This window comes from Phocoena sinus, chromosome 2 (genome assembly GCF_008692025.1).
Source record: "Phocoena sinus isolate mPhoSin1 chromosome 2, mPhoSin1.pri, whole genome shotgun sequence".
Lineage (NCBI taxonomy): Eukaryota > Metazoa > Chordata > Mammalia > Artiodactyla > Phocoenidae > Phocoena > Phocoena sinus.
In genome coordinates this window covers 17,746,301-17,774,017 of record NC_045764.1, presented here as the reverse complement: position 1 = coordinate 17,774,017, position 27,717 = coordinate 17,746,301, and the positions used below count along the sequence as shown (strand labels likewise).

Here is a 27,717-nt window from a genome sequence, read left to right as displayed (position 1 = left end):
TCAACGTAGAAAAATGGAATATTAAGGTTGTTTTTATTGTGAGTCAAATCTCTGGCAAAAGGTTTCTCATTTCACGTAGTGTTGCCTTCTATGTAAATGTACCAATGAATAAATGTTTAGTAAACAGTCATTCTGCATCTCATTGTTTCACTGGGCTACAGTCTAAATCTTAGTTTGTTGGTTAACTAGTTGAGGAAAGGAGAGTTTATTCATCAAAAACCGGATCAAAGGTTTCTGAAGTCACCCTTCAAAGGGTTCACATTTAGGATATGCCAAGTACCTGCAAACATAATTGAGAGTTATTCTAAGGGGAGTTTGGTAGAATATGTAGTTTGATAGCTCAGTTCATTACCCCCAATATATTCTTGGAGCCCGCATCCCAAAACACTGTTCGTCGCCAAGTATGTTAAGAAGTGGAAAATTGATGGAAAACATATATTCTCAAGTCTTTTGAAATATTAGCCTCCAGAATCATAGGGGAAAGAAAAAAAGCTGAATCCTTGTCTTACGGTTAATAGGGACATTTCCCGCAGTTTCTTCAGGTATAAATTTTTAGATCACCTAAGGAACAATATTTCTACTCACAACAACATGAAAAAGGACTGTCACATGAAGAACCATTCTGTGTTCCATACTGCTTGCTAGACTGTCTCTCGGAATATATTGCATGAACATTTTTGTTTTTGTGTTTAGAAATGAATGTGCTATATTACACCAATATAGTTTCTTCCAATAAATTTTGCCTCTGTGAGGACATGACATTTAATGCTGTAACATGTGCCTTGTCAGTGGTGAGCTACCAGGGATAACTTGGATTTGTCATTCTGTACACTTTTTTGGGAAAAAAGTATGTTTTGGGAAGGAAATGTTTCTTTAGGTAATAGTGCTGGAATGTCCGATCTTATTTATGAATGATATTTTATTGAACAGATTTCTGTCTTTCTGTACTAGTATCCTAAAACTCAAGTAGGCATAAAGGAGTGATGTGAATTCAGGAAAGGGAAGCAATGAAGTATTAAATTTGATTTACATTTTTATCATGAGCGTTTATAAACAGTTGCTAGTTTTCACAATTTGTCAAAATGGATGCATTTCAAATCAAAATAGAGTATTTTTCATGATAATTTGCTGAGTAGAGGTTTCAGTGAACATATATTATTTCTGTAATAGAGTAGTTGATGCTAAGTAATGATTGCATTTGAAATTTCTAGCAAGTTTGCGTTTGTGAGTTGTCCTGAAAAGATCAACTTAATGTTTGCTCCTTTGTTGAAATGTCTAGAATAACATATATTTTAAAAGATCCTTCAAGTCTATATATGCCATCTCCCAGTTTCCAAAATGGTGTTAAAACGAAAATGAGCGTTTACACATTCTTGTGAATGTTTAAAAATTAGATCTTAAGACAGATGTGAAAATGTTCATGAACTGTCTTCACATTGCTATTGTGCTATTTTTAAAAGCAATTACTCGTAAAGGACAAGGGCACCCTGTTTGAAACGGTGGTAGGATTGGGAAAATGCAGCAGTCCTTTTTATTTGCATAGGAACCGGGAGAGCTGACTTAACAGCTGTGGACATTGGACTCGAGATGACAGTGTTTCCATCCTCCTGTAAGGTGACGGGGAAACTGTCCGTTCTCCTTGCTCTCTTGGGAGAGACAGGCCAGTAGGGCGACACCACACCGTGATGCGTGTTTCTCTGAGGACAGCCTTTCACAAGATATCCATGTGAACCGAAGCTTCGCCCATGAGTTCTTGCTCAGAGGAAATATGGCCCAAGATTTGAGGAGGAAGCCAGAAGAACTATAGGGGTTTTGGGGAGGAAGATGGCAACATTTGGACCCCAGCTTTATCTTTAAGGATTCAGGCCCCTGAATTATAATTTTATCCCAGGAGAGAGAAACGCCTATCATGCCGATCCCGGAACCTGAGCAGATTTTACTGAAAGAAACTGATCAATGTGGACAGTTCTGGGTCTTTTCTTACTGAGAACACTATATCCTAATTGAATAAATCAAAATTTACAAGCTCCCCTGTCTTGGCCTGAAAAAACCTCTGGGCAGTGAGATCCTAATCTTTCCTCTTTAACATCACTCCTGCCATCTCTCCACAAGGCCCCAGTTCTGCATGCACTCATCTTTGAAGTGTCACCTGAGTGCACTGTGCACTTTTCTCCATCATGCATTTAATGATGTTGTTGCTGATGTCTAAAATCAATGTCGTCATTTCTTACAGTAGAAGAGATCGTATTAATCATTCAAAACCCATCTCGGATGTTGACTTTTTTTTTAAGACTCCCAGCATCCTCTTCCTTCAGCTACCCAGGCGATTTCCAGCACTAGTGAATGCCGGGGCACTTCTGGCACATCACTCAGAGCACCGTTCAATTACTGCTTTATCTATCTCCTTCTCCGAGGTGTGAGCCATTGAGAGGCAGAGATTAAGTCTTCCTTACAAACCTGCCAGGTGGTAGGTGCCCAGCTAGTGAATGAGTGAATGATTGATGTAAGTCTGCAGGGCTTCCCTCCAAATTTCCTGGTAAAATTTTTCAAAGGGCTATAAACGACTTCAAATCTACGTGGCATTTTCACATTAGAGGTCATTCTGGAGATCATCTCTGGCCTTAGGAAACTTAATACCAGAGACACTGAATACCGCACCCAGAGCACCATAGCTGTCGTGTCAAGAGGAGGGAATAGACCGGAGGTCTCCCTTTGACATTCATTTATGAAAAATAAGTTTACTTAATTCTATTTTGTCCTACCAGGTTGAGCAGATTTTGGAAATTTAGACTTTTTCTAATGTAGCAAAGTGTTAACATTCATATACATAACCCTTAGATGGATGTCTAGAATTTCTCTTTGTTTTTTTCCACTGGACAGGTAAATACCAGCTGTCCCCCACGGTGAATATGCCCCAAGATGACACTGTCATTATCGAGGATGACAGGCTGCCAGTACTCCCCCCACATCTCTCTGACCAGTCATCTTCCAGCTCCCACGATGATGTAGGATTTGTGACAACGGACACTGGCGCGTGGGCCAAGGCCGGCATCAGTGAGTCAGCAGAGTGGTAAGAGCACTGTTGGGAAACATCGGTTAATTGCAGTCACACTTGGTTTTAGGGTTAAACGGTCTGTCACCGAGCACAGTGAATCAGTGTCTTTTATAGCGGTGTTCTGATTTAATAATAATGATTTAATACTCGTAGTTGTCACTCCTCAAACAAAAGATTCCCCCCAGCCTCATAAACCTGCCCAACTGTGTTAGCCTTTCCAGGGCTATTGTTAAGAGTTTAGCCAAACCAACAAGAAAACTACCACTAACCCCCAAACCCTACTCACTGAAGTTAAGTTTCACAAGTGAAACTTTTATTTTAGATCTGTGTTAATTCGACGAATTGTTTTCCTATTCCATAAATAAATTCTAAGCAAATCCCTCCGGTGACTGAGAGTTTGTAACAATTCGATGACTTTGGCCAAATTAGTAGTTGTTACGTTCTGGGAGTGGGAAGAAGCTTTTTCAGATTTTCTTTTTAGAGTGCTATAACTCTACTAGTCTTTGTACTTACTTCTAACATTATGACTTCAGGGGCAGTCTAATGCTACTTTTTCTCCTGTATCTCTCAAAATAGAAGAAAGCATTTGATATTATTGAGCCAGTGTGTGGCAAATAAATGTGGATGAGTGTCTTCATTTGCGTGCCTAGTAATTATATACATCAATAAGCGAAAGGAAAGTCCCTCCTAGGGATGACCTTGGAAGGCTGTAGTGATAATGAACGCAACCATGTGAAGCATTATACCAGAATCTTCTTATTGCCCTTTCTCTGGGGTCTTTTAAGAATCCATCAGCAAAATGATATTTCAGTGTTGTGGCATTGAGCTACACTCAAGCCCACGTGATAACAGCTTACCTTTGAACGAGTTTTTTGGTTCAACGTAGAGGGGGAACTACCATACAAAGTAAAAATCCACCTGAATCAGATGCTGTAGCATTTACCGCTGCAGTTTATATCTCTTTCTGAAAGTGAAAGCAATGACGGAGAAAGTAAGGGTTAGATATTTGCAGTATTCATTGAAGGGACAAAAACCTTTTGAGTCTCCACCGTGATGAGGAATTTTGAAGGCAGCCATAGGAATAGATGTTTGGGGCCTTAAGAAATGCTGTATGGGTGAAAGTCAATAAACAACGAGCAGGGTTGGAGTGTGGCATTAATTTCCCTAAGGGGATTCATAAAACAGTGAGGACTTGTATGATTTTGCTGTGGGGAATGTGCAGGGGCTGGAGAAGAATATGAATGAAGGGTTATCCAAACAAGAATGGCAGCTGTTCTGAATCACAGCAGAAAATGTAAGCTTTTCCAGCCTGACAATATCTCCCTAATCCTTGATGAAAATGTTATGAAAACAAAAGGGCAATAAGGCAGGATTAATAACTGGAATTTTAATAACTTTTGGGGGGGGGGTCAGGGTATGGTTACATTCTTTAAAGAATCAGCTGTCAGTCCTGCAGACTAACTTGCTAAGTATGCTCGCGTATTGTTTCTTGTGTCCGAAATTAGTTTAATGGGAAGAATTAATTGTGTTATGGTTTAAGAATATTTGGTTATTTTAAGATGCTTATTCACTGAAAAGCTCATTTGCCGTTTTCAGTTGTGTATGTGTACAGTTTGCTGCACGATTGTGGAAGGCTGAATGTGTCAAATGGCTAAAGTTTGCATTTCTTAACTGATAGAATATACTTGTTTTCAATCCATGAATTGATTTAGGGAATGTAACAACGTTTTTAAGGTGAAGAAGGTAAAACAGCAAATTCTCATCTTAGTGACAGCATAATTTCAGAGGATATAAAATTAGTTTAAAAAATACGCCAATATGTGGCTTTCAGGAACAAAAATTTGTACTTCCTTGAAAAACCTTTAGCCAGTAATTTTTATTAAAAATGTATTGCAGGTCCACTCTGTTCACACATTTGATGCCTAGTTTGGAATTCAGGTTTTCGTGTAATTCACACGATACAGAAGAGGGTTGATGAGCATGTGCAGGATGGTCGGAGAGATCAGCTTTCAGTATCTCAACGAATTACTCTTGGACTTCCCCGGCGGTCCCGTGGTTCAGACTCCGAGCTTCCACTGCAGGGGACGCGGGTGCGATCCCTGGTCAGGGAACTAAGATCCCGTATGCCACATGGCGCGGCCACAATGAACACACAAACAGAAAGAATTACTCTTAGTTCAAATATCATATTTAGTGTTTATTGTTGCAAAATTGTTCTCACCATATAGGTTTTAATTTTTCACTCCTAGGACTGTGTTTTCAAATATGGGGTGTATGTGCCCTGGAAATTATAAGCATAGTTGTATGTGGATACTACTATATAAGCATAATATACACACACATATATATTTAAGAAATATGTAAAAGCAGTCTACACTTATATACATAATATATGCTGGAGCTATGCACACATGTGTATATACATACATACATAGGGTCTAAGCAGAGTAGTACGAGAAGGGGCACCTAAGGCTTCAAGGTGCACATGACCCTGCTTCTTCCTGGAACGTCAAATTTATTCTGGGCTTTACAGATGAGATATGATATATTAAAAATGAAAAGATTTAGTGTAGGATGCAAACAAAATAACATTGATTAGGATGTAGCATAGTGTTTTACATTAAAAAAATCGTTTTTGCTTTGGGCTGAGCTCCCAGTCCCTGGGCCAGAACAAGGGTTAAGCAAGCTAGGTGCCCAGGGGAGCAAACGTAAGGAGCTTCTCACTCTCAGGTGTGGCCCCTGAACTCACAGGACCCTGAGATCAGAGCTCCCTTGAATTCTGAGTCCCAGGCACCTACGTTGCGTCCTCCCCGGACCCTGCTCTGTACTTGGTGGAAAAGATGGAGAAGGATCGTTCATTTCCTTTTTGAGGTTTCAGTTGGTGGTTGGTTTTTAAATACCCTGTTTCCGTTATCATAATTTTCATAACTTTGAAAATTTGAGATAGCAAGTATTTGTTGGCTAATAATAATTTATTTTGCATGGTGGGCTGCAGTTCACTGAGGGCTTTCCCCTTGTGTCCTTGAATTCTCTCAGTGGCCCGGCCAGTGGTTGGGGCCACTCTTTTCTTCGTGGAGCCAATGAAGACACAGGGGCTCAAAGCGTTCAGGCCACATCACCCGATGGCGAAGCACTGCCTTGATGTCTTCCTTGTCGCAGTTTTTGGTTTAGCCTTTCCCTAATGCCATCTGTCATTTCATGCACGGTGAATTGCAGCTAAATTTCTGATATGTATCCAAACCAGATCACTACCCTTTTATCCATATGCATGGTCATTCCCATAGGACCAATACAGGGTTAGAGAAGCTGGTTTCCAGCAGAAGCATAAGGAGGGCTTGTATAGTGGAAGCTGACGTAGTGGAGAGGCCACCACATTCTAGTGTGTCCAGTGAGCTGCGGAGGGATGTCCTACCTGGCCACATAGGCAAGGTGGCTCCACACTGATATAGGAGAGCTCTCTATTTACTCTCTGTGCTCAGCATAGAGAAAAACCACGTCATTGTGGGGCTGGGCTCTCAACACCTGGTGGTGCTTCTGAAAGTGTTAGTGGGATTTTACAAATAGGACCAATTCCCCTGCCACTCATTGTGAAGACACTTGATACTGTATCCTGTTACCACTGATCTGCCTTGTGTTTCATCGTCTCTGCTGGAGCCACTGTGTTGGTGTCACACAAACCAAATGCCATCCAGACTTAGTCATGCTCTTCCTGACTCCCTGGAATACCAGTCAGTCTCCCATCCATGCATCCACAGAGTCTTCTGACTTTGGTACCCGGCACCACACTTTCATCAGAATAGGTTCTAATCGTGATTTGTTGAGTTGATTTCTTCTCAGTTGATTAAGTATTGCAGAGAAGCTACATCCTCATAAAACTACATGCCATAAAGGTGTTTTGTTTTTTTTTCTGAAACACAAGATAAAGGATATATAAGATGACCAGAACATATCCTTTTTTTAAAAAAATTTATTTTACTGAAGTATAGTTGATTTACAATGTTGTGTTAATTTCTGCTGTACAGCAAAGTGATTCAGTTATACATATATACATTCTTTTTCATATTCGTTTCCATTATGGTTTATCACAGGGTGTTGAATAGAGTTCCCTGTGCGATACAGTAGGACCTTGTTGTTTATCCATTTTGTATATAATAGTTTGCATCTGCTAATCCCAAACTCCCAATCCATCCCTCCCCCATTCCCCTCCCCCTTGTCGACCACAAGTCTGCAGAACATAACCTTTTCAAAACTTCTATTCAGTTGCAATTCATATAGTCACTAATTTGCTGCCAGTATTTGTATTAATATATGAAAGTTTTCCTCAAAGATTCAGTCTTCCGCACATGGAGAAGGAATTGCTCTAAATGTAAATTAATGTCGTATTTTCCCGTCACCTCCTACACAACCACAGTTCTTTTGATGGACTATATTTGTGCTATTTAGTTTAAATATTTCTGAGGAATATCCATATACACACATTCATACACACAGGTGTAGATGAACTTTCCTGAGCGTCATGTCTTATTTTCAGTAAATGTTTTTATGTTTCTCTCTCTCTTCACACCAGCTCTTTGAGTCCAGACGTCGATCCAGTTCTTGCTTTTCAACGAGAGGGATTTGGACGTCAGAGTATGTCAGAAAAACGCACAAAGCAATTTTCAGATGCCAGTCAATTGGATTTCGTTAAAACGCGAAAATCGAAAAGCATGGATTTAGGTAGTGAGTACGATCTCCATGAACCTCTATCTAAATACGCTTTAGATGCTTTCAGATGAAAATCAATGGTCCCAAACACATGTCTGTTTACTGTGAGCCATAGAGAAAATAAATGCGAAATGAGGCAATTTGGCAAAAATTAGTTTTTCTCCAAGTTTGAGATAACCGTACTTCTAAGTGGCATGTTTACATCATGTGCAATATGTTAATATATATGTTTTCTGACGAGAGAAGAAACAAACACATGTGCCTATCATGCTCTATTCATGTATCTTTACTTGAAAAAAATGAAATGTTTTAACACTTTGGCTGCTGAAAACCAATTTCATTGGAATATGACTTGGTTGGTTGTGGGGATGCTCGAACCAGAAGAAGCAGTTTTGGAGAGAAACCATTATCTCAATCCATGTCTAGAGTTTGGTTACTTCATCACATTTTCCTTCCATTGCTGTCCTTTAAGGTTTATTTGATAGAAACTCTTATGTGTTGATAACTAAGGCCTTTAAGTGGAGTCATAATTTGAGAGCATATTTATTGTAGAAAGTATTTGGAAGCAAATGAGAGGAGGAAAATAATCCTAGTTGTTCAATCAAGCACCAATCAGGTAGTGTCTCTTCTTAAATCCAAATCCACCAAAAACCAAAACAAACAAACAAACAAATTAATTAATTATATCCATACACCAATTGAATGATTAGAAAAACCTTCGTTAATCAACTAGAACGTATTTATGCTGTTCTCTGGTGGCTGTTTGTACTTCGAGACTAAAAACATTCATTTATCCCATGCAGAAAAGAAAAATCGGGCGATTCCTTGCCTCGCTAATTGTGATATGCTAACATATCAATAACACACGTGTCTGTGAAATGAGATGACTGGCATTGCATGGAGACACTGCTTTTTTCCCCTTTTTTTTTGATTATGAATGTTTGCTTGATATTTCATATGTTTTGCATGAAATATTACCTAAGAATTATCACCTAACTGAAAAGATCTGGGAATGGTTGAAGCATGTTGGGCTGTGGGACTAACTGGGCTAACCATTATACATTTACCTTTTAACAGTAGCTGACGAGACTAAACTCAATACAGTGGATGACCAGAACGCAGGTAAGAACGGACACTTAGACTGTTGCCATAGAAACTGTGGTCCAAGGAGCTTATCATAATTGTAGAGCTGCCAATCACATAGCACGTAAACATAAATATTCCAGGCTGGCACGGATGTTTTCATAGTAGGAAATCAAATGGTACAAGAAAAGGAAAATTTTCTGTGAGAAGAAATTTATCACTGTAGTACATACTAAATGGAAATATAATTTAGCGTTTCAGAGACACTGAAACAACCTAGATCATCTTAATTATATTTGTGTAGGAATGTTTTGTCACAATTTATTAAAAAAAAGTCAGAATCCTGAAAACGTGATCTCTTAGGGTGGATTCTTTGTTTCAGAGTCATCTATCTGTTGCTTAGGTTAACATCCAAAACATGATTCTCAAAGTGGTGATTTTCGTTTGACGGATAATGGCACAAATATAAATATTTTCACTGAAGGACAGTATCTAATATTGCTCTCAGTCACTCAGAAAAACTTAGATCTTTTTCTGATGCAGGCATTAGTTTGTAGTTACCTAACATTGAATTAGACTATATATTGCGTCCTTATCTTTGTAAACCTGCTTGAAGGTTTTGTTTTTGTTTTTGTTTTTTGTTTTAATTTATTTATTTTTTGGCTGTGTTGGGTTTTCCTTGCTGCGTGCGGGCTTTCTCTAGTTGCAGCGAGTGGGGGATACTCTTGGTTGCGGTGCGCGGGCTTCTCATTGTGGTGGCTTCTCTTGTTGAGGAGCACAGGCTCTAGGCGCGTGGGCTTCAGAAGTTGTGGCTCGTGGGCTCTAGAGCACAGGCTCAGTAGTTGTGGCACGTGAGCTTCAGTAGTTGTGGCTCGCGGGCTCAGTAGCTGTGGCTCGTGGGCTCTAGAGCACAGGCTCAAGAGCTGTGGCACATGGGCTTAGTTGCTCCACGGCATGTGGGATCTTCCCGGACCAGGGCTTGAACCCGTGTCCCCTGCATTGGCAGGCGGATTCTTAACCACTGCGCCACGAGGGAAGCCCTTGTTTTTGTTTTTCTTTTTAACTATTTAGGGCTTGCTTCTAAGATGCTGCCTAAATCATTCCGTAGAAACAATGGATTATTTTGAACTGGGTTTTACATGATAGTAGATTTTACATGTTATTTTATGACAGTAATCAGAGGAAAGTCTTTATGTGTAATTAAAGTCATGTGCTTTGTACAATTGAGCGTTTTGATTTATTATTATAAGTTTGGAATAGAGTTTTAATTATTCGAGCTCCAGTATGATTTAGTTACACCACTTAGCACTAATTGGCTTCAATTCACCTTTTTAACCTGCAGTAGTAATTAGTTTTAGGCTTCCTGAAAAATGTGTATCCCACGTACATGTGTAAAGATAATTGTGGACGTGGTTGGAGTTTTCACATTCTGTAAAGATAGATTGTAAAAACTACATCCAATAAATCATTGGATTAACTGTAGTGCAGGGCAATTAACAATAGCCTCAGCCCTTATTAAGTAGTTATTTCTTTTATCAAACAAAGCATTTCATTGGAATTCTGAAGCAGGGCTAAAGAAAAACATTATTTGATAGTTTACATATGTAAATTAGTAATTCGTTTTTGGAGTTAATGGTATTCAGTACTTTTCAAGACGTAACCCCTGTTCAAGTTAATGTTTATAAAAAACAAATTGAGCTGCTCAGATTAAAGAACATGACTTTATATAATATGCCAATTAGGTAAAGTAAGGAAAATAGTTAATTTAACCAACTCACTAACAGGAAAAGAACAATTTATTATGATTAAAAAATAATATCCAGATTTCAGCTGAAAACATTAAATAACTTTCATGGTGAGAAGGCAGATTTTTATCATCTAATTGAATCGTCTGCTTTCATAGTGCCTTAGAATGTTAGTTAGATCCTAGATAAAAAGCATTTATAAAATACTCTATGCGATCTATCTTACCGAATTAAATTGGAAAAACTTGGGACAAAAAATTATTACATAGACATCAAAGTACTTTCTGGTCTATTGCTTTTAAATCTACAATGAATAAAATATCTACACTGAATCCTCCCCATCCTCCAGTATTAGACAGTGAAGAGATTTTCAGTTATTTTTCTTCCTTCACTTCACTTGAATTGCTAAGATTATCATGATTTTACAGTTTAGTCCAAAGGTTTTTGGTAGAGTCACCGTGGCATTTTAGTGTAGGTCATCTGTCTAGCTGTAAGCCTTTCATAATGAAAATTGAATTCCATTTCCCTTTGCCCTTGCAAAAGACATCCTCTCCTTTTTTTTGGTGAGAGAGGTATTAGTAGGTAAGAGTAGAAAAATAGACCTTAGGAAAATAGTATGATTATGATTTCCCCCTTTATTCCTGGATTTAGGAATCTTCTATGATATTTGGGGGGTAAATTTACTTTCTGCAAGAAAAGGAGGAACAGGAATAAGAGAATTGTGTTTCTAATAGTTTAATCCTTGAATATAGAAAATAAGCAAAGTATCCTAATGACCTGAAAGATTTATATAAGGAGCTTCAAAATACTATTTTTAAATTATTATTTTACATTTAAAATAATTTAAAAATTATTTAAAATAATTTAAAGATTATTTAAAATAATTTAAAATTTAGAGACATTGATTTTTTTGTGTATAAATAAAACTACTCTCTTGCCCCTACTTTATATAGTGAGAGATATTTTCAATTTTTATTGCTGCTAAATGATAAGTTTATGATGTTAGGAATCTCAGTGATCCTCATTTAGGAATCTTATTATTACTTAACAAAATCTCTGTTAAAGTTTCTTTGACAAACATACCACTTGCATGAGTGAAATCCATGTTATAGATCAAGAGTTAGCAAGCTCTTTCTGTAAAGAGCCAGGGAGTAAATATGGTAGATCTTGTAGACCAAACAGTCTCTGGAGCAATTACTTAATTCTGATGTAGTGTGAAGGCAAGCCATGGAGGATATGCAAATGAATGGACATGGCTGTGTTCCAGTCAGATTTTCTAGATTTGGCCCACAGTTTGCTGATTGCTGTTATAGATGCACAAATTATAGATGTTATGAAAAATTTCAACCATATATAAAGACTGTAGTTTATTAACCTACCATATACCCAATACCCACCATATATAATTATCAACATTTTGCCAGAATGTTATACTACATTGTTAACAATTTAGAGAAAAGAGTAGATAGGTAAGCTCCCAATTATGCTTACAAAATATCTATTGCTTATTTAGTTACAATTCCATCATTTTTTTATCCCTGATTTGCTTGTGTTTTGTTTCTTAATAAATACATATATACATTTATCTATACATATATCAATATTTATATACATGTAATATATATACATTTATTTAAATAAATACTCATGCCATATCTGAAATTATTAAAGCTTTTAGTGCTCTGAGTATCTTAAGTCAAATCTCAGCTAACTTTTCATACATAAATTATGTTTTTGTTTTGTTTTGTTTTGGCTGCATTGGGCCTTCATTGCTGCATGTGGGCTTTCTCTAGTTGTGGCGAGCGGGGGCTGCTCTTCATTGTGGTGTGCAGTCTTCTCATTGCAGTGGCTTCTCTTGTTGTGGAGCACAGCCTCTAGGCACTCGGGCTTCAGTAATTGTGGCACGCAGGCTCAGTAGCTGTGGCTCGCGGGCTCTAGAGCACAAGCTCAAGAGCTGTGGCACATGGGCTTAGTTACTCTGCGGCCTGTGGGATCTACCCGGACCAGGGATCGAACCCGTGTACCCTGCATTGGCAGGCGGATTCTTAACCACTGACCCACCAGGGAAGCCCATAAATTATGTTTTTATGATAATCTTTACTGGAAGTATCAAATCTTCATTGGAGATATATACATAGATACATACACGCATCCATACATAAACATGTCCTTTATGAAGCCAAGAAGGTACTGAATATTTGCCTTATAAAAGTTTATAGGACCTAAAGGAAACTAGTAAGTTATGAAAATTGATAGGCATGATTTATTCAGAAAAGGATCTTCCTAGTGCTAATTCTAGAAAATGTGAACGTAAGTGTCCCTACCCAGGAATCATCTTTTCCCATTCTCTTTGATTCTTTGATTTCTTACTTTTTCTTTCATTCTTCGGAACAAAATTCATTTTCCTTCCTGCGACATGACTTTTATGGGTATTTAAAACATGAACTTGTCAAAAATTATAGGGCTATCAAGAGAAAAAGTAAGATTGATCATCCTAGAAAGAAATATTTCTTGTGAATTTTTGTCATAAAATAAATAATCAAATATATACAAACCTGCATGGAAAAAGTTAAATAAATCATATTTTTCTCCCAAGCACAATGATTTATAGAATATTTTTTCTTTTTTAGAGTCATCTGTCTGCCTTTCTGCCTACGTTACATTTTAACATACTTATTCTAACTTAAAACTACCCCATTGTGAAAATCATGTGAAAGGTGTCATGTAAATGAATCTTAAAAAGATAATTCTTGTTTTGACTCTCCCAATTTAATTTTTATTCTGTTTTATACTCTGAGCAATGGAAAGCCCATGTCAGAACTATTTGTCTTCTAAGTGATAACATATCAAGGCTACTCCTTAATTATTGATCCACATATGGGCTGATGGCCCCACATGGAGTGAAAGTATCCAGCCTCTCCTACCCTCCCTTTTTTTTTTTTTTTTTTTTTTTTTTTTGCACCTGTCTTTTTAACAGTATAAGTGAAGAACTAGTTCTGTAACCTGGATTGCCCAGCTTGGGGTGGCTGGCATTTCAGCCATCTAGACGCTAAATTAATCTACCTCTGAGTGCCAGGTCAGGCAATGATGGATGAGGTTGTCATACCTGGTTAAAGAAATCCATTTTGATTGCATTCTAAAGCTTGGTTACCATCTTGGGACTTCCTGCCCTAGATCCTCAAGTCACAGAGCCACATTTTTTTTTTTTTTTGATATTTATTTATTTATTTGGCTGCACCGGGTCTTAGTTGCAGCACAGGGATCTTCGTTGTGGCATGCAGGATCTTTTTTTAGTTGCGGCATGTGGGATCTTAGTTCCCTGACCAGGGATTGAACCCAGGCCCCCTGCATTGGGAGCGCAGAGTCTTAACAACTGGATGACCAGGGAAGTCCCCAGAGTCACATTTTTAATCCTCTGAATTCTCCTCTGCCATCCTATGAAATTTTCTTGGTAATTGTGATGTCTTGTTCCTTCTGTTCATCACCTGTTTCTCTTTGCAGGCCTGGAGATCTAAGTACTCACATCCAGCTCTTGAGTCCTCTCTCCCTTACTTCTCTCTCTCTCTCTCTCTCTCTCCCTTATATAGTTTGTTTCTATTCACATCTTGTGTTGCTTTTCCAAGAGAACTACCATTTTCCAGAATTAGGTTTCTACCTGGTGCCAGGGTGCCCTGTTTCTATTGGTGACACGTGGTCTCCTGTGCTTTTCTTACTTGCTGAGTTGTCCGAACTTGCACCATGATGAGGAAAAGGCTTGATGAAACTCATTGAGGTGAAAGTTTCACTTCCATCTTGTAAATAACTTTAAACTGCCAAACAATGATTTCAGCTACATTTTGAAGCTTACTCTTGGTTGCTTCCCTTAGCCTTCTCATCATTCTGCTTTTCAAATGAGCTCCTGGGTTATTCTGCCTCTTTTATATTATTGACATAACTTGGAGCAAATGATTTGACAAAGATTTCATCTGTTAAGCTAAAAATGGAAACTAATAACGCAGTGTTTCCTAATGAGAATAGAGAAAATAGACCTACTTTAATACACATTTGGGAAAAGTTAAAATTAGTTACTGTTACTTCACTTTTTATATCTTGCCACCCACATTCCAGAAGTTGACGTTGAGCAAATAATTTATGTGCCTGATATTTTCCACAATTTGTAGATATTCAGACATGTAATTTTCTCCACTCATTCTAACTAAGATTTTGTTTTTGCAAACCTCCAAGGTTCTCCCAGCAGAGATGTGGGGCCTTCCTTGGGTCTGAAGAAGTCAAGCTCTTTAGAAAGTCTGCAGACAGCAGTCGCTGAGGTGACTTTGAATGGGGACATTCCTTTCCATCGCCCGCGGCCGCGGATAATCCGAGGAAGGGGATGCAATGAAAGCTTCAGAGCTGCCATTGACAAGTCCTATGATAAACCTGTGGCAGATGATGACGATGAAGGCATGGAGACATGTAAGTTTACAATGTCTGAAAGAGTAGCCATGCCAGGCATCGCTATAGAGCAGCAGTTCTTAAAGTGTGCTCCAGGGAACCCTAGGGGTTCCCAGCATCCCTTCAAAGGGATCTAGGAGATCTAAATTATTTTCATAATAAGAAGATGTTATTTACCTTTTTTACTCCTATTCTCTCACAAGTGTACAGTTGGGTTTTCTAGAGGCAACATGTCATGTGATCTTGCAATAGACTGAATGCAGAGAAGATAGAAGAATCTTTTCAGCTAGATATTAAAGAGATTTGCCATTGTTCTTAATAATTGTTTTTGGAAAATACAGTGGTTTTTTTGTAAAAACCGTAATTTCTGTTAACATGAAATCTATAATTTTTTATAAAGTAATTTGTATTTTTTAACTTTCTCAGTTTTAGTTTAGTAAATATTGATAGACATAATCCACATAAAATTTTGAGTCCTTAATAAATTTTAGGAGTATAAAGGTATCCTGAGACCAAAATATTTGAAAACCACTGCTGTATAGTATGTCTTTAATATATCTCAAATGAGTACATGTAACCATCTGTGATTTTGATAACATATTTTTGTTTTGTTTTTATGAATTACTCTTGCTTTCCTTGAACTGAGCTAGCAAGACATATTTGTGTGTGTGTATTTCCAAATTGCCAAATATTTTAAACCAAGATTATTGAAAGTCAAAGGTTACCATGAATGAGCAATGTGTTTTCCATAGTATATTGAGAAAAAAGTAACATTTATAAATACGTACAAACGTATGCTTCAGGGAGTCGTCACTGTAGTTAAATATTTATGGTATAAAAATAGCCATTCAATTTAAACATAAGGAAGAAACTCAGTAGTGTATTTACTTAGAAGAGAAAGGACTAGAGTCCTAATAGAAAAAATTGTTGATTAACTTATATTGTTCATATCTAGTAAATCACATTTTAGTTTTCTAGCTTCAAAGTGACTCTACCCATCTAACCATTGTAAGAAAAGCTAGTGGGGGGGAACAAAAGAGAAGAAAAGCTGGAGACACCACTGCCCAAGGTTAAAGCAGAGATCATTTACGTGGATTGTAAACAATTACAATTTAACTTTTGGGTGAACCACTTTGATCACATGTACCTAAGGAAGACTGTGCTGGGGAAGGAGAGTTTGAAATGAAAATCACATTCTGAGGAGATTTAAAGCAAAATTATATAATCTTTGCCTATCAGATATAATGTGTTTCGGAAGATGAATATTTCTGCCATAATGTAACACACAAAGCAAAGCTTAGGAGAGGATCACTACTTTCTCCCCCCAGGTTTCTTAGTCTAAATCTGGACAGTGTTGACTCCATGCAGCCAGTGATTTCAAATATATGCAGCTCATTGTTCCCAGATGAAGAACGTATTTCCTATTTTTGCTGCCAGTCCTGGTCTCCAAGATCCTGAGTCATATGAGCTTTCGACCCTCTTGGGTTTTTCCTGGAGTATCAGTGGTTCCTTGCCAGCCTTACCAGTATTACTTGTGCTGCCTTTCTAGGGTGGGGACCCTATATCACTTAGAGATCTTGCCTCTGTCCTGGGTGCATATTTAATAAGAGATACAGTGCTTTGGCACCTCCATATTTGTTTTTGTAAGCACAAATTATGCCTCTGAGCTTTTTTCTTGTTCTGGTTAAAATGTTATTTAAATTCCCTCATAAATGCAATTTTCTCACATATATCACTTATTTGAAATATGCAACAGGGGATGGAATAGCTATCAGTACCAGGCATGTTCTTAATTCTGTAGCCTCCAGAGCTTTCCACTGGTGTGAACATCTAAATTTGTCCCTCTATAAACTTAGTTTCCTTTTTTAATTGGAAAGAACAGATTTAAGTATTTTATTTGAAAACTTTTGTATTCAACTATCATCAAGACAAAACCAAGTTAATAGACAAACTACGATTTTTGAAGGGCAGGGAAAGTTCTGGACGAGAGCTGAGAGAGACACTGTGACAACGTGCACCTGTGACCACAAAGTGCTGGGTTTTCCCAAAGTCCTGACTTTAGGATGTATTTTTCCAGACCAGTCTGGTGAACTTTGGATATGGCCAGAGAAAGGCAACTCTTCTACATATCAAATGTTTGCAGTGCAGGTTGTCAAAACTGTGTGAGTAGGGTGACGTGAGCCTGGGGTCCAGATGACTTACATCCCATCCACATTCTTCTCACCCATTTGGGATTTGGGTCAAGTTGTTTAACATCCTTGAGCTTTAATTCCCTCACTTGTAAAACTGAAGCTTTGGACGCCCAGGTCATTGGTGCTCAGATTGTGTGTGGTGGCGGCCAGTGAAGAGTGGAGCCTCGGTGGTCTCAGGGAGTCGGGAAGCACATGGGCACCTGAGTGGGTGGGCTCTGTCAAAGTCACCAGCCCCCCCCCCCGCACCCCACTGTCGCCTGAACAATCGTGTTGTTTATTGATTTACTTATATTTTTTGAGGGGGGTGCCGTGCGGCTCGTGGGATCTTACCCAGGGATCAAACCCGAGCCCCCTGCAGTGAAAGTGCCAAGTCCTAACCACTGGACCACCAGGGAATTCCCAGTCCTGGGTTTGTTTTGTTTTGTTTTGTTTTGTTCTTGCGGTACGCGGGCCTCTCACTGTTGTGGCCTCTCCCGTTGCAGAGCACAGGCTCCGGACGCGCAGGCTCAGCGGCCATGGCTCACGGGCCCAGCCGCTCCGCGGCAAGTGGGATCTTCCCGGACCGGGGCACGAACCCGCGTCCCCTGCATCAGCAGGCGGACTCCCAAACACTGCGCCACCAGGGAAGCCCTAGTCCTGGGTTTTTAAAATCACTTTTCATACATTGTAGTTCTTTGTCAATTTTAAGTTTAAAAAAAAGGAAGTTCGCAGTTTTCCAGAAAAAGTTTGAAAAGCTCCTGTTTAGATGGTTCCATTTCTCAGGTCCTTTCCAGTTTTAACTTTCCATGACTCTGTTTCCCCCTTCACTTACTGACCTCGGTCCTGCCTGCCTGCTTCTCTCATTGTCTGTAAAGTCCACGAAGAAAGACACCACCGTGTCTTATTCCTGCGTAACCAGGCTCAGAGCTCGGCAAAGCATTGGAGTCAGTGACTGTTTGTGACATCAGTAAATGGACTCCTGCTTGACTAGCCCCACTGTTTGTGAGAGACACACACCCAGACACAGCGAGCCTCGGGCTGTGGCACTCAGGGCAGCAGTGACATTTCACTCCTCCTGCTTGTGTCCCACGCAGGACCTGCATGTCTGAGACCTCCAGTGCCTCAGCAAACCGTTTGTTTTTCTTTAAAAAAAAAAAAAAAAAAAATCTCTCAAGGCTGGTGTTACTGCTGGTGGTCATGAGACTGTCACCTTTACATACGACTAGGTACAGGTGTGAGAAGGAAGCCCCGCTTCCCTAGCTCCTCCTCTAGTTCCCTAAACACCATCCTTTTCCGAGTCAGGCTGTGGATTCTCACAGTGTGATCCACACACTCTCTTCCACTGTCTGCATTTGCGTTTCTGCTTATGCTCTTCATCCTCTGCTTGTGCTTCTCCCTTGGGCATCCTTGCCTGTGCATCCCTCACCTGTGCGGCCTCGCCCGGCATCCTTGCCTGTGCATCCCTCACCTGTGCGGCCTCGCCCGGCATCCTTGCCTGTGCATCCCTCACCTGTGCGGCCTCGCCTGGCATCCTTGTCATATGGGAGCTGTCCCCGGCCACATGTCTAGGCCCTGCCGTCCTCGTGCTCTGTGGGACACTCCGTACAAGAAAGGACCTTGTACACAAGGGCCTTTCTTTTACGGAGGTGGGACTCAGGGGACTCGGTTATGGCCGCCGTTAAATTAAAGATGCCGAGTCACTGTTGAGCGGTGCTCTGTAAGAGGACCCTGTCTGGGCAGACAGTCTTTGTTAGATGGCTGTCCTGTGAGGATGCAGTCCGTGCACCCTAGAAACATGGGGGCGGCATTACCTGTACCACCCAGCTGCCTGTTTCCGTCCCGTGCAGCCCTTTCCCACTTTACAGGAAAGTCGCTTAGGCAGAGGCCTGGTTGAATGCTGTTGTCAGTCGGGTCGAGGTCCTCCCCGGTGACTCTCTTTCATGGCTCGGAACAGGCTTGCCTCTTCTCAGCAGCATCGAAATTGTGGCATGCACACAACAATGGGGGCCAAGAGACTGGGGCGGGATCCATGTGGTATCTGGTATCTGTCATCTTCTGTAACACTTACGTGCTTCCTGTGGAGATGGCAGAAGCCAGTGTTTTTGTCTCTCATTTAATCCATCTGGCCTCTCCATGTTGTGTGTGTCTGTCTGGATCAAGATGGAGCTTTGTATTCTGGGACCCATTATCTCCGAGGTCCTACCTGTGTTTGACAAGTCAGGGCATCTACAATCTGCTCCCTCTTCTATGCAAATCACACTCCCCGCCTGGCTCCCAACAAGCAGCTCCTACATCCCCCATAATAAATCAGTTTCTGTTGAAACCAAGAACATGGACGCTATATAACATTGCTTTGTTTTATTTTTGAAAATATAGAGTCCCATTTTTTTTTCTCTATTAGAAGTTGCCAAATTGTCAGCCTTACTGTCAATTCAGTAACAGCTCTTTGTCTGGGTCAAGGAGGTGAAACAACAAAACCAAAGACTGTCCTATTAATTGTACTTCTCAATTTTAAGATCGATCCAGTTTACAATTTTAAATGTGAGAACTGTATGCCTTGAAAACATAGAGACAGATTGCTTTTGAGTAGCTTGCCTACTTTCTTATAGTACTCTTAACAGATCAGAAAAAAAGCACTGCTCTAAAATATACATAACTTAGGTTAGCAGTATGAGATTTGAAGAAACTGAATTTATGTTAGTAAATCAGCTAATCTGAAAGCTTCCAGGAGAATTTTTGTTTATTTTATTAGCTTCAAATAGGATATTGCATGAATATCTCAGACTTTCTACTCTCAGCATCCTCCACATTTCCAGCCACCTTTTGTCATTACATTTTGAGCAAAAAAAATGCAAACTAGGTTGTTATCTTAAGACACCCCATTAGGTTACTGTTCATCTGTGGTGGAAGAATTCAGTATAGGGGTTTCAAGGTCGAAGTACTTTGTAAAAGATTTCCCATTTGATTAATCTATCTTAATGGATAATTGGGTGTTGATCTATAAAAAAATATTTGTTCTGAAGGGCTGGGAATAAGAATAACCTATCTTATCCTCTTATGCCAATTTGTATACCTAAGTATCTCTTGCAGTTTGAGAAAAGGAGCCTTGCTTTTAGGAAATTTCTGAATGCAGTAGAGGTGTGAGCATGTGAAGTAGCTGAAGCTATCTATTCCTTACATTTCTTTTTCTAAGTGAAAAGTAAGTTAAGCTAAAAGTATGATGAAAAGTCACATCTGAAGTGTTTGAATTATAGAATCCTCATTTTAAGCATTTTTTTAATAAGGAAAAAGTATGTAAATAGATGACCAAGATCGTACTTAGGAACAAAATCATAAAATGCATGCCTTCTGATTTGTAGTCCTGTGAGTTTTCTAGAATATTAAACAAATTTCTGAGTGGGATAAGCCATTACACTGAAACTACTATAGAGTATGAATGAGTCGTAGTACCTAAAATCTGATATTTAAGCTCTAAGTCCCTGAGGGGCTGTGGGTGGTTCAACCCAGTGGATAAACTGACACTTGAGAAGCAGTGTGGTTAATGGTTAAGGGCCATTGTAGTGCACAGGTTACCACGCCACCAAACCGTGGGGGACCCACTCAGCCCATGTGGAAGTTGAGTGGGGTGGGAGAAGGCTTCCCAGAAGAGGTATTGTTTTAGATGAGTAATATTGCTTGAGTGGTCTTCAGTGGGTGCGTAGGAAACATAGGGAGCCAGGACCACCTCTGGACCGCCATCATCCCGTTAAGACTCATGTATGCGCTGCGGGTGAGGGCATGGTGAGGAGTGAGGTTTAAGACGTAGTCAGAGAACAGATCACAGACAGCCTCGTTTAAATCATTTTTGTTCATACTAGGGACCTTAAAGAGCATTTGAAGAATTTCAAGTAAAGGAATACGCTTGTTAGGGCTGTATGGGATGGCTTATTGGGGATGGGATGGTAAGTAGCAGTGTTGGTGGCAAGACTGGTTCTATGATTGTAATGCAAGACTCCAGGTGAGTAATGATGCTTGGCAAAGCCAGAGGAAAGGGAGAGACTGCATTTACATGCTTAGCGTCTCACATGTAAAGATGGATGATGATGATGTGATTTTTCTCATTAGTACCTCCAGGCCCAGAAACTTAGAATCGTCATCTCACTGTGTAATCACTCCATTACCGAGGTTTCTTATTTTTTCCCCCATGAAATCTCCTAATTTCTCTCCTTCTGCCCATTCTAGCCCCAATCCTCATTTTTTAATATCTGAAGTTACTATTTAGGATCTCCTAACTGGTCCGACTGTCTCTACATTGGCTGAGTAAGCTCTGGGATCACACCGTCTTCACAGTCCTTCAAGCTCCCGTGTGCATTCTCACCCAGACCATGCACCGTCTGTGAGGCTTATCTTCTCACTACCCTGACTGTCCCCTACCCTCTTGTGTACATTGGACTGTCATCTTCCTTCTTCAAGACACTTGTTCCCAAGAAATCTAGTTTTCCTTTGACTTTCTAAAGCCCCAACTGGGTATGGACGCTCCCCGATTTACGATGGTTCTGCTTAGGATTTTTGGACTTTACGATGGTTCGAAAGTGATGTGCATTCAGTGGAAACCGTACATCTAACTTTGAACTTGGATCTTTTCCCGGGCAGGTGATATGCAGATCCTCTGTGGAGATGCTGGGCACTGGCAGCAGCCGCAGCTCCCAGTCAGCCACGTGATCACAAGTGGAAGCAACCGATACACTGACAACTGTTCTGGTTTCCACTTTCAGCACTCTATTCACTAAATTACAGGAGACATTCAACACTTTGTTGTAACCTAGGCTCTGTGTTGGATGACTGAGCCCAGCTTAGGCTAATGTCAGTGTTCTGAGCACATTTAAGGTAGGCAAAGCTAAGCTATGATGTTCGGCAGGTTAGATGTATTCAGTGTATTTTTGACTTACGGTATTTTCAGTTTATGTTGGGTTTAACAGGCCGTAACCCAATCGTAACTCAAGAAAAATCTGTATATAGATGTATCTGAGACTTTTTAATATAAAATATTTTTTTAACATTAAGAAATTTTGTGGATCTCGCGGTTTGGATTGTAGGGTATGGGAGTTAAGAACACTGGCTTTTAGGAGACAATTGTTTTGCTTTCTCAGTAAATAGCAAAACAGAGCACTGCTCTCCATTCACTGTTTCATCACATTTGCACATTTTTATGTTGTTATTTATTTTTGTTTTTTCACTTAAAAGAGTCAGAGCAGTGGCCTGGACACTCTTTCCTTGACACCGTCATTTTTTTGTATATTGTTAAAATATACATTTGACACCAATTCAGTCCTTGATAAAAATAAAATTCTTAGTGGCAATTCCAACAGCAGGGTTATGAGTGCTACCATTTTCATTGTGTAGCCAGTCCATTGGGTCTGTTGAAAGGAAAGCGTTCAGCTTCTTTATACATTGTCCCCTGTGCACAGGAAACAGTGTCTATTGTGGACCATCATTTGTATGTGAAAATCAATTATACACTGAAAGCAAATTTGCAAGCGTTCGGAAAACGGAGGGTGTGGTCCTCATTGTATTTGTTCTGCAGCGTTCTCCTGGGCAGGGGGGATAGTGGAGGTGGCATTCTACCAGGATCTTCAGGAACATTTTACCTGTTTGTTTGGAGGGATGCATTAAAGAAAACTTTAGACTGTGAAGTAGAAGTAAAGAATGGTTTTTGATAATAAGTCTTAAACTCTTTGGAAGTGTGGTTTTATTGTTTTTGTCTCTCTACTCCTTATCCCAATGTAAACTAAGAGGTTGGCTTTTTTTTTTTTAATGAAATAAATCTAATTTTAGAAGAGTGGGTTTTAGGAATCATCTATTTGAACATTCCTCCAGTTGCTGAAAACCCTTCTCTAAGCCTGCTGATAAACGTCACCCACTCCCTTCATGGCTTTTCCTCCTTTCACCATCACGTTCTCTGTTCTTCATAATATCAGTTGTTACTCCCACCCCACATTTTAGTATAAAAGCTTCTTAATTCTTCTTGCCAGCTTTGTGTGTGTATGTGTTTTTTTTAAATGTTCTGAAAAAAGCTAAGTTTTTCCATTGCCAAAAGCTCATCATTCTAATGTTAAAAGTCAGCGTCCAGGAAAGCGTATCCTATTATTCAATACCATCTGTGTCACTAGCTGTTCATTTCTTACATCTTTTCTTCCTTCTCCAAAGTCAAATATTCAACTAAACTAAGAAACAAAAATAATATGTGTATACATATATAAAAATATATATGTATATCTATTTATTTTATTTATAATGAAATGTTCTCAAATCCTATGCAGGATTTGCAGTTCCTGGGAGTTCAGTCCTCATTTATTTTTAGTACATTGTATTTTACCTAACATTAGTCAGTAGAAATTGGTAGTGGTCAGTGGATTTGCTAAGTCTAGTGAAATTTTCCAATTACTAATGTCTCACTTTTTAACTCACTCATTTTAAATTTTAAGCAGATAGATTCTGAAGACTGCGTAATCCTGTGTCCAGTTATTACGTTTAATCCTTTGTCTTCCAAAGTAAATTGGAAATTACTCAAGAATATGTGCTTCTATTATTAGATATTCCTAATTCCTAGAGTAGTTCTTTCTAAACAGGGAACAGTAAAGGATGGTTTTCATATGATGGGCTCTTTGTTCAGTCCGCTCAACAAATATTTAATAACACTCCTTTGAGCTGTGCCCTCGGAGAAGAGTACTTGCTCACTGGCAAATAAGAAGTAATGCTGTCGTTTTCATTTTGTATTCTTCTGTTTTGTGTTTCTCTGGATGTTTGTACCAATTCATTTAACACTAGTAACAAGTCTGAATAAATAATTCTAGTAAGATTGTCAAAGCTGCCTAGAGTGACATTAACCGCTAAATCTTACACTTGTGATAAATAGTACTGTGGTTATTCCACAGCTGCTCTGAGGTTTGATTTATATAATGTACCTGTTAGGATGCTTTCCGCTGCATTTAGTAGAAAACCCAGCTCAGACCAGCTCATGAGGAAATACATTGTCCTACATAACTGGTTCTAGAGTTGGGTAGCTTCCAGGATTATTGGTTCCATAGCCTAACGGTGTTATCAAAGCCCCGCCATCCTTCTGACCCTTCTGCCACACTGTCCACAAGTCAGCTTAACCCGAGGGTAACTGCAGGGCTCAGAGGCCTCGTGCTTTCCTGATTACGTCCAACTGGAGGGAGTGAGCCATCTCCCCACGCATGGAATATGTCCATTCGGGGTGATGGGGCCATTCTCGGACTAATAACATTGGACTAATAAATCAACAGGGGCAGGGGCCCATAGGTTGGTATAAATTTAGTAATGAATTCACCCCTTGAAGCTGGGTTGCATTCCTGAACACAATCAGAGTTCATTAGGAAGAAGAACTGGAGAAGTGGATTTGGGATAGGCAAGCAATGGAGATCATTCCAGTCCCAACAGTAGTATTGCTTCTCAATGGAAAAAAAGACCATGTGGCTTAGAGTCAACTGTTGACAATGAAATGTGTGTGATGACGAGATCGAAGTGTTTATTTATGGCAGAAGCTACAGAACTTTGAGGTTCAATTGACGCCTAAGGTCATTTTCTCCATAATCCTTACCATGTATGTGCTCAGTCTTTTCCAAACTTCTTGGTGACCCAGTCCTAATGTGATATCTTGCAGAACTGAGTAGCTGAATTTGTCGCATGGACTAGAATTTTAATTGAGCTGTATTTGCATCTGTTGAAAACATGGTAATTAGGTATGTCTTAATTATAGAATGTGCTGCCTGAAAGAAAAAGAAGCCGCTTCACGTTATACCTTCTTTAAAAAGAGAAACTTGAAAGTATCTGTTTTTATAGGTAATCACACGGGAAAGTAGCTGATACTGCAGTGCACAGAGCAGAAATGTTAGTCAAAAATAGAAATTTCCATTTGTTTGGAAGGAGGTAATCATCTTTCTTTGTGCAGACTATCTGCAGAAGGAAAGCAAACAATCTGCAAAGAGCAAAATTAAGGAGAAAAAATGTAAAATTTATATAGCATTTAAAATAGTCAATTACCTAAATGTAGGTTTATGATTAGTCTGTGCATTGTAATTTATTGTATGAACGCAATCAATCAAGCCATTTACGGATGATATATTACCAGTCCTTTTCTTACTTGAAAAATTGTTTATCTGAATATCTTGTAGTTTAAGAGAATAAAAATATTTTATGTACCTTATTATAAAGCTAGTGTTAAATGTACAAAGACTGGTTTTAAAACTGAAAACAAAATCTGACTATCGGTGACCTTGAATACATACATTTTTTTTTTTTAAAAAGTAAGCACGTGTCACCAATTTACTTAAGCTTTTAAAAACCGCAGTAATTCTGCATAGGGATGGGGTAAAGTGAGATTCTTATTTTTCTCTATCAAATAATTTTAGCGTTTGAAGCGTACACAATGTAATACTCTAAAAGAACATCTTATGTTTATGGGTATGAAGGCACATATTGCTAAATATTTTTAATTAGTTGGCATTCAAAGGGGTTCGTTACATCAGCACACCCCCAGAAGAGTTTCTGTGATAGTGTATTATCTAAATCAGAATGTTCAGAATAAGCATAAAGAATTCTCAAATGTGCAAGTACGATTGTAAAACAGTCCACTTGCTCGGGGCAGGAAACTGAGCGAGGAGTTTTGATTTTATAAAATGAGGTTACAAAACCTGAAGTTAATAAATGACTTAATACTAATTTTCTCTGTTTCACCCAGTTTAGAAAATAAGTTGTTTTACGTACACCAGGAAATGATTGTGAATATGAAAGGAATTGGCAACAAATGTGACTTCAGCATATAGTTCGTTGTGAACGCGCTGCCTTTATCCTGTGATGGAGCCAAGAGCAGACATATGTCCCACGTGCCTCTCCCAAAACTATTAGGCAGAAAACTAGCAGAATCGCTACTGATCTTTCCATTCATGATTTATGACAGTGGTCCCAGTGGAAGACGAAGTCTTTTACATGTATTGAGCTCTTTTTTTTGTTTGTTTATGGTCTCAGACATTGTAGGGGGCCAGGCAAGCCACTGGATAATACGTAGAGCCCAAACAATAATTGCGTAAAACTCTACCAGAAACTGACGAGAGCTTAACCAAGCACAGTGGCCTTCCTGGGGTTACTGTTACCGGGGTGTGGCATGTGTTGTCAGGCTTCATTAGAGGAGCGTAGACATTGTTCTGAAGCTAGAGGATGGTGATGTGCAGAGGTTGGATAGAAGTTTGTCTGGTTGGGATAAAGTCACAAGTCAGGCTCACCAGTAGTCTTCCAGTTAAACAGCCATTCACGGGCAGCCACCGTCTGCTCAGCAGTCCTCATTTTAGAAGTTTAGGGAATGGGAAACGGATCTGTGATCATATCATATGAGAAGTGCAATAATAAAAGTTTGTACAAAACCCTATGGACGGATAGGTAAAAGGAGTTTTGTCTGCGAGACTTTTAGAATAATCACCAGCATCCATTTATCTAACTAACTTGAGCGTACCGGTAGACACACCTGGGTTTTGTAGTTCCCGGGAACTTTTGAGAACTGTTTTATCCTGATTTGGTCCATTACCTCAAAGTTGAGGCCACACCCATTTCCCATAATGTGGAAGCCATGGTTTACCATCAGTTAGAGCACAGCCAAGTTCAAGGGTGTTTTCAGACAAGATGCTCCAACCCTGCATAAGCTATATTTACATTTTCTTGGGGAACGCCCCTTGAAAAGGCTACACAGCAAGCCCCCCGGGCCAGGACTCTTTCCCTGCTCTCTGTGTACCACACAAAGATGACAGCCTTAACTCAGCATTTATTTGTAAGGCTATGGATTTTCACTAGCAATGCCCATCTGAAAGCTGTAACTGGGTTTCTCTAACAAACCCGCACAATTCCTTTTCCATATGAACTGACAGAGAGGGAAAGAAGCAACTTTTTGAAAAGCTGCCTTGTCTCTTGCAAGAGGAGAGTGGCTTCCAGTTAGATACCCCAGTGCAGAGGGAGGCCAGCCTTTCTGCTCATCTCTGTGGTTGTGAGCCGGTCCTCGAGTCCCTGTGCACATTTGATCGAGCTTCTGGAGTGATTTCCTCAGTAGCAGCTACAAGTCACGGAGCTGAATGACTACAGGATTGACAGTGGGTTTCTTGAGATGCAGTGCTGGCTGCTGGAATGATCTTCTGGGCAGACCGTGGAGTGACTGGATGATAGATGACCAACATCCATGCTGTATGAAGCGTGGAATTGAGCAATCACAGAGTTGATCAAAGAAATGCGTGAAGGTCTGGCTGAGGTACAATTGTACCAGAATAAAATAGTAGAGCGAGCCCCACACCGGCGGTGTGCTGGCCCCAAATCTCTCTGTTTCCTCAGCAAGAAATGGAAGAGGTTGGTCTGAATGACCTCCAAAGTACCTTCCGGATTTAGACACAGTGGTATTTTTACTCTTTGGCTGTACCCAGGGCATGACCTGCTGGGATGGGAAATATGTTGGCTTGTATTTTTAATCAAATGTGAAAACAGAAGAATT

At 39.6% G+C, this 27,717-nt stretch overlaps 1 protein-coding gene across 23 annotated transcripts in view; it reads left to right on the top strand.

Moving 5' to 3' along the window:
- Positions 1-27,717, top strand: part of PARD3 (par-3 family cell polarity regulator) — a 639,255-nt gene that overhangs the window by 393,360 nt on the left and 218,178 nt on the right. For 7 of the 23 annotated variants that reach the window (XM_032621837.1, XM_032621835.1, XM_032621830.1 and 4 more), the window contains 4 exons: positions 2,881-3,070; positions 7,623-7,774; positions 8,837-8,881; positions 14,812-15,039. In XM_032621837.1, the coding sequence (XP_032477728.1) occupies positions 2,881-3,070; positions 7,623-7,774; positions 8,837-8,881; positions 14,812-15,039 (615 nt within the window). The remainder of the gene's footprint in view (positions 1-2,880; positions 3,071-7,622; positions 7,775-8,836; positions 8,882-14,811; positions 15,040-27,717) is intronic. The other 16 variants (XM_032621841.1, XM_032621836.1, XM_032621834.1 and 13 more) reach the window with 4 other exon arrangements.